Source organism: Eufriesea mexicana, unplaced genomic scaffold, assembly GCF_001483705.2.
Source record: "Eufriesea mexicana isolate 0111107269 unplaced genomic scaffold, ASM148370v2 scaffold654, whole genome shotgun sequence".
Lineage (NCBI taxonomy): Eukaryota > Metazoa > Arthropoda > Insecta > Hymenoptera > Apidae > Eufriesea > Eufriesea mexicana.
The window spans coordinates 687,848-698,053 of NW_016908877.1; the positions used below are offsets into that span (position 1 = coordinate 687,848).

General features: G+C 47.8%; 1 protein-coding gene across 1 annotated transcript in view; it reads left to right on the forward strand.

The window, feature by feature from the left end:
• Positions 1-8,794, forward strand: part of Sema1a (semaphorin 1a) — a 19,913-nt gene extending 11,119 nt beyond the window's left edge. The window contains 6 exon segments of the mRNA XM_017898554.1: positions 6,214-6,302; positions 6,580-6,721; positions 7,007-7,355; positions 7,526-8,024; positions 8,130-8,443; positions 8,521-8,794. Of these exon segments, the coding sequence (XP_017754043.1) occupies positions 6,214-6,302; positions 6,580-6,721; positions 7,007-7,355; positions 7,526-8,024; positions 8,130-8,443; positions 8,521-8,794 (1,667 nt within the window).
• Positions 8,795-10,206: the final 1,412 nt, after the last annotated feature.

The following is a 10,206-nucleotide window of genomic DNA, read 5'->3' on the forward strand; positions in this document are numbered from 1 at the left end:
GAGATATAAACATACCAACGAGGAAGCGCTCGAGTATTATACGAAATACTCGAACGCTCTAACGAAAACAAATCGAACGGAAGTCGTAAAATTTGTGAAAGGAAAGATTTAGCCAACGATGAGACATAAGTAAACCAACGACGAAGCATTCGAATATTGTACGAAATACTCGAATGCTGAAACAAAGAGACAAATAGAATGAAAGAAATAAAATCTGGAAGAAGAAAAATAATTAGAACCTGAAAGAAGAAATTATAGTTAAATTATTTAAGAGAGTGGACAATGGCCACTGAATAGCCATTGATCTAGCCAACGATGATATACGAATAAACCAACGACGAAGCATTCGAATATTGTACAAAATACTCGAATGCACAAACAATGAATACTAGCATAAAAGAAATAGAATCTGAAAGAAGAAAGATAATTAAAACCTGAAACAAAAAAATAATTAGTACCTGAAAGAAAGAATTATCGTTAAATTATTTAAAAGAGTGGACAATGGTCACTGAATAGCCAACGATGATATATAAATAAACCAACGACGAAGCATTCGAATATTGTACGAAATACTCGAATGCACGAAAGATGAAAACTAGAATAAAAGAAATAGAATCTGAAAAAAGAAAAATAATTAAAACCTGAAACAGAAAGAAAGAATATTAACGCGAAACTCCCGAAGTCGAACCGACAACTGACTCGAGCCTGCACGCGGGCCCCTTATATAGCGGTGGCCGGCCGAAGATCGGCGAAAATTAGCGAACTCTACCGATTCCTTTAAAACTTACTTTTCCGTTGTAATAACTAATAATTTATTAACTTTTTGACTTTTATCGTTAATATACGTTGCAAACTATTTGTTATCAATGATTTTAATTTGTTATTAAGAGTAAATTTATTAATTTATTAGTTTTTTGTAAGTTACGAATACATTTTAACACAAATACGTTGTTTGTTTAAGTAGTAACTAATAATTTATTAACTGTTTTTACTTTTATCGTTAATATACGTTGCAAAGTATTTGTTATTAACAATAAATGTAGTAATTTATTAACTTTTTGCTAATTATAGATACAGTTTCACGCAAATACGTTATATATACTGGTAATAACCTATATTTCAGTAATTTTTCCACTTCTATTACAAATTTACGGTGTGACCAATTTGTTATTAGAAATAATTGTAATAACTTTTACACTTTTGCAAATTATAGGTACATTTAAACATTAGTATCATTCTGTTCAAGTAATAACCAATGAATTAATTCTTTTCTTGTATTATAAATTTACGTTATGAACAATTTATTATTAATAACAAATTGGATTATTTATACATTTTTATGAACTATAAATGTATTTGAATGGCGTTGGCGCCAAGAATTCCATCCACTTACCTCTCGCAGCCTCAAAAATCGTCAAATGTTTAACTGAAACATCGAAAATTTACAAAATATAGGAAATATCTTAAACTTTGCGCGTAGCTCTTAGCTTGGTATCGTTTTCAAAAGATTACTCTTTGGAAAAGGATACCAATTACCAGATCTCACCACGAGGAGGTGGCTACGCATCGAGACCCGACATGCGCCCTAGTGGCGCAGCCTGCTGGCGCTATCTGTATCAAAGGTACCCTAATCTAACTTGGAGCGAATTAAGTTAAAATGACTCTACTGACACTTTATTATATTTCGTGTCTTACAAAAGGGGTTTCGGTTCGGTATACTGAAACTCTACTGTCGCAACGCTAAGATATTTTCAAATTCCCGTAAAAATCGGGAATGAAATATCAAACACGCGAGCAAGTGAAAAATCGCGATCGCGCCCGAACGAGTTCGCGATTATTCGAAAGACCGACTAGCATAGGAGACGTACTCTCGTGTACAAGACAACTTCGTGCCTCGGCACCCTCCCGATCGAACCTAGCCCACCCAGCCACCACAGACCCTGCCATGACTTACTCGCGAACGAGAGCGATCGACGAACCAGCGAAACACCCAAAATCAAGCCGAGGGTCCCCAGCGAGGCTCTGTAGCCGGTCACGCAGGCCCCTGCCACATGGGGGAGAACTTAATCATCCCATGGGGTCTGACCGCAGGCCCATATGCAGTGTCACGGCTACAGAGCCCATACCCCGGTCGTGCACGCGCTGGTGCCCAGGACGACTAGGGCCGACAGACCCTCGAATTGACCCAGGTGAGTGCCAGCCCGCCGACCACCCTAGAACCGATGCGTGACAAGGGTGGCAGTGGCGAGGGTAAGTGTCGGAACGAGTCGTTTGGATGACTTACGAAACACGGAGTTATCGAGTACACGAGAGTACGTCGCGTAGGCTAGTCGGTACTTAAGAACAATCGCGATTATCGCGAGAACAATTATGTTCTATTTGGTAACGACAGGGCCAAGTGAAGAAAAATATGAAATGTATATGTTCGCTCCAAGTTAGATAGTTCACCTTGGTACAGATAGCGCGCACATGAGTCTTAGTCTAGGTATCTATCTTAGAACTACTTAGGTCTAACACCAGGCCCCTTCGGTCCAGGGATGTCCGACTACGTCCGAATGAAATCTAGAAAAATTTGAAAACCTGAAAAGAAAATATGTATAAACCTGGAAAAAAAATATATATAAACCTGAAATGAAACGGATTAGTAAGAGGAAAGACAACAAAAGAGAAACGAATATGAACCACAATGATAAACCAAATAGATGGAACAACCCAACGATGAGACAATAGAAACCTAACAATGACACACAACTAAACCAACAACGAAATATTCGAATATTACACGAAATATTCGAATTTTCAAGTAAATGTCGACAGAAAAGAAAAGATAAAATCTGAAAAACGGAAAATAATTAAGTCCTGAAAAGAAAAAATATTAAACCCTGAAAAAATAATAAATTAGACCTGAAAAGAAAATAATTATTCAGAACCCAACGATGAGGCATAAACAACCCAATAATAAGATATAAACAACCCAACGATGAGATATAAGAAACCTAACAATGACACACAACTAAACCAACAACGAGACATTCGAATATTATACGAAATATTCGAATGTCCAAATGTAAATAAATACAAACGAAAACTAACATCTGAAATAAAAAAAAAATAATTAATAGCTGAAAATAAAAAAAATTATTAGTAAATTGTTTAATGGGGTGGGATGTGAATGGGGTGGCTAGTCCCAACCACATTTCGACCCCCACCCTTTCGCGCACCGAAAATTTTAAACGCGTCACTTCCGAAGTCGAACCGACAAATGAGTTCCGCAGCCTCGCGTCGCTCCTTATATAGCCGTCGATCGGCCGAGCCCCCCACCCCAATCGCAAGTTTTCGGACTCTGCCGATTTTATTAATTATTAATTTTTTGCTCTCATAGCCAATAATTTATTCATTTTTTCAATGTTATTATAAATATACGTTGCGAACAATTTGTTAGAAACAATATTAATTTATTATTAACAATTATTTCGATAATTTATAAACTTTTTATAAATTATAGGTAAATTTTAACACAAGTATACGTCATAAGTTCAAGTAATAGCCGGTAATTTATTAATTTTTTCACTTTTATTATAAATTTACGTAGATAACAATTTGCTATTAATAACAAATTTGATAATTTATAAACGTGTTTTTACAAATTTCCGTGTTTCCCCGTATTTTTGGCCGAAACGAAGTACGACGCGAAAAATAAAAACGTCGAAAGCTTCATTTTCATCGCGAGAGATAAATGGTATGCAGAAGGTAATTTTAATTATTCAAAAACATAAACGACTATAAATATAAACTCTCGAATAATTTTCAAAACCCAAACGAATCCCGTAACTTTTACGTACTTACTTTTTACGCATTTCACTTCATTTCCGCCGAAAATCGTGCCTTCCCAGTGAAGCTCGCATTTTTCCGGAAACTGCGATTTATAAAGCAATTTTGATTCAATCGCGAGGAAAGTAAACTCCGCAAGACTCGCCTAATGGATATTACAGATTAGCGAAAAAGTCAAAATTCGTTGGACAGTGTTGGCGCGTCGCGACGACCAGTCGGCTTTAATCCACACGGTGTGGGTTAGCTGTAATTCTCAGATTAAACGTGCGTGTACGTTGGATTTCGCGATATTATTCCACGGTTCTGCGTATCTGTGTAACGACAAAAGTCTGGACCGGTTCGCGAGGGAACGACTCACGATACCGTCCATGGGAAATTTTAATCCGGATAAGAGACTCCGTCTGCCCCCTGTCCGCCGATTCAACCGTTCACCCGCTGTTTTGTCGCGGGGTCGGTTATTATTAACCGCTTTATCGGCCGATTCTCGTAAATCGGGCTTACGTCCCTTTTCCAGCTTCTCGCGCACCCGCTCGCGCCGACGAAACGTCTACGACGGTCGCCGGCGGTGGTGTGGAGAAAAACGAAGGGCGAACGAGAGTTACGGTTCCCCTGCGAATTTGCCGAAAGGTCGAATTTTTATTTGGGACGGTGACCAACCGAGAGAGAATTATAGTCGGGATACCGAGGGATGACGCGCTCGTGAGATCCAGCGGCGGGAATTTTTCACGAGATAGCACGTTTCCACCCCCGAGAACTCGGGAAGAAAGTGTCGGCTCGAACGGTAAGGTGAACCCGAGAAGGGATGAACCATGACTGCGTCACCTTATTCCACGATTTCGCTCGTCCGTTGGAGCATTTTAATTGAACGGTGTACGAACGCTAATCAAGTTTCTCCGGCCGCTGGATAATATTGATTTTCCCTCGGTTCGTTGAAAATTCGACTCTCTATCGGCCTCTCTCTCCCTCTCTCTCCGTGCTCGCTCGTTTCGTTCGCGCTCGCCTCTCCCTCTCTCGCTCGCCGCTCGAAATTTTCGCTGCTCGTTGACGACGCGGAACCGAAAAGTTTCAACGGGGGGAAAAAAATAGAAATAAAAGTGGGAAAAACGAGATAGGGGAAATAGAAAATGGAAAAAAGGGGATAAAAAAGGGTGGCAAAGAGTGGGTCGTTGCGGCGAGGAATTTTTATTTTCGCCGCGAAATAATTGCTACATCGTTACTACTTCCACCTAAACGATCATCGAAAGCTTTCATCGCGGCTGCCACGCGTTTCGAGTATCATCGCGCGGACGGTCCAGCGCCGATTTCCATCGCGCGGGTGTCGTTTCACGGGTATCCATCGTGGGGCATTTTTCTAATCGCGGATTGCGCCGGGGGGGATGGTTGGAAGGGTCGACGAGCGAATAGACTCTGTCCTCGCTTTTCCTCCCGCTGCCACCGCTTTGTCTCGATGGCGAGGCGGTGGAACGCGCCGGGAAGGAAAGACAGCTGGACGACGAGGTGGCGTGGTAGATGGATCGGCGGGGGTGTGCGGGCCCCGTGGGGTGGACGGAGAAAGAGGCAGAGAAAACGACAGAAAATTTATGGGCCGAAGCATGGCGGGTCGGTCGGATATACCTACGTGGCGCTCAAGATTAATATTACTTTATGAATCCTAAGAAGCTTATGAAAACCCTGTCAAGTTAATAAATCGATAAAGTTTTCCCACTTTATCGGACGCTCGTGTACGCGAGTCTGTGCGACTGGCCCCCCGCGAAAGAAAGAGAGAGAGAGAGAGAGTGATAGCGCGCGCGAGCACGGGGGGTCAGTGACGACAGAGAAGAAAGGAAAAAATGAAGAGCGGATGAAGAGGCTGGAAGAAGAGAAAAGCGCGTCGTTTTACCGCGACACCGTTCCCATAACCGACAAAATAAAACGGTTCTTAGGTATTCGTGGTTGGCTTATTTCCTCGCCGCGACGCGGTCTGGAAGACGTCGTTTCGGCGAGTAAAATTGATTTTTACGACCTAGCCTTCTTCCACGATCGTTGGAAATCTCGCCCTCCCGGTCTACCACCGGAGACGATCCCGATGCGGGTAATGATTTTTTAACGAGGATCCGATGCCACCGCCCTAAAACAACGCCGGATTATCCTTTCGATCGCACCCCCTCGACGAGTAGCTTTCAACCGATTTTTCCAGCCCGTCCATCGGCCCGGCTTACCCGGTTCTAACGGCTGTATTTTTTATTCCATAGCAACCAGTCAGCGCTATCTGTATATTTTATCGCTTCGTTCCAGCGATTCGACCGGTTATCGCCGGTTCGTTTGTTCCTCGGGGAACTTTACGAGTTACCCCGGTGCTAACCGCGCTAATAACCTCGTAATACGCGCCCGTTCTAATTGCAGCGCCAAACTTCGTCAACTCCATGGTCCAGGGAGACTTCGTCTACTTCTTCTTCCGCGAGACCGCCGTGGAATATATCAATTGCGGCAAGGTAAGTGGTCACCCTAACCTCGATCGTGCCATCGATCTCCGCTACCGGTTAAAATTCCTCGTCGAGCCGTGATCGGTAGGAAATTTCCGCCGCGACCGCCGCGAGACGAAGATTTCTCGTTGTGTGCGCGAACGACGCGGAAAATTTCAGGCACGTCCTCCAATTTATCGGGAAAAATGGCAGAGTATCGAGTACCGCGCGCGTAATTCCACGCGTCCTCGACGGAGAGAGAGAGGAGAAGCCAGATTCACTCTCGTTGCTCTCTTTTTCTTTCCAGACGGTCTATTCTCGCGTGGCGAGAGTCTGTAAATACGATCGAGGTGGTCCGCATCGATATCGCAATAGATGGACCTCGTTCCTAAAGTCCCGTCTTAATTGCTCCGTGACCGGAGACTTCCCTTTCTATTTCAATGAAATCCGTAAGTATGAGCTTCTGCAAGCGGAGAGAACTCGCGCTACAGCTGCGAGCGATCGATCGGATCCGAGTGGTCCCTCGATCCCGCCAGGGGAAATCGAGGCGTTCCCCTTTCGATCGAGCATGAACCGCCGTGTGTCGTTGATTCCAAACGGGCGGCACTTGCTCGCTCGAAAGGCGGAGAAATAAATTTTCCAAGGGATTCGCCGGCACGCTCGTAAACGCGCGTGGATACGGGCGAGGTCGCGCGAACAAAGAGGCTGGGAATGACCGGGCGCGTTATTTGCAGAATCGACGACGGAACTGATATCGGGGCAGTACGGGAATAAGTCGGCGCAGCTGATATACAGCACGTTCACCACCCCCGTGAACAGCATCAGCGGCTCGGCCGTGTGCGCCTTCTCCTTGCAGGACATCACCGACACCTTCAAGGGCAACTTCAAGGAACAGAGCGCCATCAACTCGAACTGGTTGCCGGTGCAGAGTACCAAGGTGCCTGTCCCGAGGCCAGGCCAGTGCGTCAACGACTCCCGATCTCTGCCCGATCTCACCCTCAACTTTATCCACACGCACTCCCTCATGGACGAGCTGGTGCCGAGCTTCTTCGGCCAACCGATCGTCATTCGCACCAGTTTTCAGTAAGTTCCCGCGTTCCCTGACGTTGAATTTTTCCCTGACGTGATTTTTAAACGCGCGTTTTCGAGAGACGATGAAACCGTCACGCGTTCGAACGGAACAGTTAAAACGGTGATTTTTAAACGCGCGTTTTCGAGAGACGATGAAACCGTCACGCGTTCGAACGGAACAGTTACAGGTTCACGCAGATCGCAGTGGATCCGCAGGTGAAGACTCCCGGCGGTAAGACGTACGACGTGCTGTTCATCGGCACGGACAACGGGAAAGTGATCAAGGCGGTGAACGCAGAGTCCGCGGACACTCACCTGAAGGTCAGCCCGGTGGTGATCGAGGAGATCCAGGCGTTCCCGTCGACGGTGCCGGTTCGCGGCATCAAGGTGGTGAGAGCCTCTCAGGCCGGCGACGGTCTGGAGGATGGCAGGCTGGTGGTGATCGCCGACAGCCAGGTCCAGGCGCTGAGGTTGCACCGATGCTACAGCGACAGGATCCTGTCGTGCGGCGAGTGCGTGGCCCTGCAGGATCCGTATTGTGCCTGGGACAAGGTGGAGGGCAAGTGCAGAGCTCTGATGAGCCCCGCTGCCACGGACGCGAATAGATTCCTGCAGAGCGTCGCGACCGGTCTGCACGCGTCCTGTCCACCGAGCAAGAGTCTGAACAAGGACGCGAGCAGCGTCGGCGCCATCTCCGCTAATCAGAACAAATTCCCGCAAGACTCGATGATCACGAACAAGGAAGGACAAGGTGGGGAGATTATCAACATCATGCAGGACGAGGAGCAGGATAATTCAGGTATGAGAAGCGGTGAGAAGGTATGAGAGAGAGAGAGAGGGAGAGAGAGAGAGAGAGAGAGTAATGTCGAAACGTCGTGGATCGATGCAGGTCCAGAGGTATCGGCCGCAGACTCCCCGCCGCCTCAGTATTCCGTGGAGACGTTGGTGATGGCCGTGGTAGCTGGCGCGTTGGCGGCACTGTTGGTCGGCTTCGTGGCGGGCTACCTGTGCGGCAGAAAGTGTAGAAAGGACGAGGACGACAATCTGCCGTATCCGGACACGGAGTACGAGTACTTCGAACAACGGCAGAACGTGAACAGGTGAGGATCGGTCGTAGTATGTACGGTTTGGACGGGGTTGAACGTGTTACGAGACGCTTTCGCTTGGAATATTGCAGCAGGTTAGCGCCAGAGCCAAAATTACTGCCCCAGGAGGAAGTGACGTACGCGGAACCGGTGCTGGTTCCGCAACCTCCGAAGCTGCACTCGCCGAAAGGCACGATGCGAAAACCACCGCCAACCCCGACGGAAACGCTGTTCCAGTTCCCGGAGGGGTACGGTTTCCGCGGGCCGAGGGACAACTTCGGGACCCTGCGGTCCCACCAGGGCGACGCGTATCGACGCAACGACGGATTCGCGACCACCCGCAGCGTGAAGAAGGTTTATCTCTGAGAAACGAACGAGGAGGGAGGTGGCCGTCACCGGAGCTTAGGACGGCCAGCGCGAAATCGGCACAACGCGACCACAGCGGCCAGGAGTAGTCGCGCTGTGACGTCAGGGGGACAGTCGAATCGCGAGCTCGCGGGCCCGAGGGCGCTAGAATCGCCCTCGCCACCCTCGAGCGTCTCGTCTAGTTCCCCGTCTCCTCCCTCCTCGTCACCCTCGCCGACCCTCGTACCGATCGCCATAAGCGGTGGCTCGCCGCCACCGCCGACGCCGCCCTGCAGCTACATCTATCGATCATAGTCGTCGTCGTCGTCGGCGTCGGCCTCCTCACCGCCGCCGTCGTACTCTGCTTCTTGTTACGCGACGCCAGCAGCCGGGACGCCGTTCTACAGTCCCGCTGCACGTTCCGATCCTGTACAGTAGTAGCGCGAGCGTGTTCTCAGCCTCGAGCCACCACGCTCGGCCGAGGCCTATGCGCGCCGACTTTACACACCCCCCCTTTTCCTTTTCTTTCGTTGCGCGTTCCTTGCGTTTTTCACTTGATCCTCGGTTGCCTTTCAGACCGTCGGAATCGCCGATACGCGCGCGCGCGATCCAATAGTCTACTCTATCGGGATTACCGAGCATGCGCCGCGATCGAAAAGGTTCTCCTTCGCCTTTAGCCGTCTACGATCCTCCGACGCTTGTCCTCGGGCGCGTTGATCGAGCTCGGTGATCAATCTCGATCGGCGGCGGGGGATGATGCCGCGCGTCGAATCGTTCGCGATGGAACGTCGCGATCTCCGCCGTTTCATCCATCGATTCCCGAAACCGTGCGTAGTATTACGGCAAAGGTTACTTCTCGTGAAGTCAATTAAAAGAGACTATCGTCGGACTCGACTTGCGATTTTTCTAATGTTGTAATATTTAACGCGAGTGATTGACAGTGCCATTATTGTTCGCGTAATACTACCGCGTGCCTCGAAATTAACGGATATACCCGTGCGCGATAATCGCGCCATTGTTTTCCCCTGTCCCCCTCCGCGGGGCAGGGATGAACGACCGGGCTCGATATTCGGTCGTTCGCAGGCAGCCGAGAGAACGCGAGAGAGAAAGAGAGAGAGAGAGAGAGAGAGAGAGAGAGAGAGTGAGAGAGAGGATAAAGAAGCAAAGGGAATATCCATAGGACTTTGTATAATCACGGCACCGTGCCATAAACGCGATCGTTTCCCGTGAAATGGCGGAGATCGCCGCGTCGTCTTTACGATGGATTGGTTAATCAGCAGACGACTCTCTTTCAGTGTCTCGGGTAGTTTGGGCAAACGGAGTTGCCGCCGAGTGATTCCCACGGCCGATTCCTAATTTTCTCGTACGTTTCGGAAACGCGCGTTCACCACCTGCACACATATACGTAATACGTAAGAAAGAGAGAGAGAGAG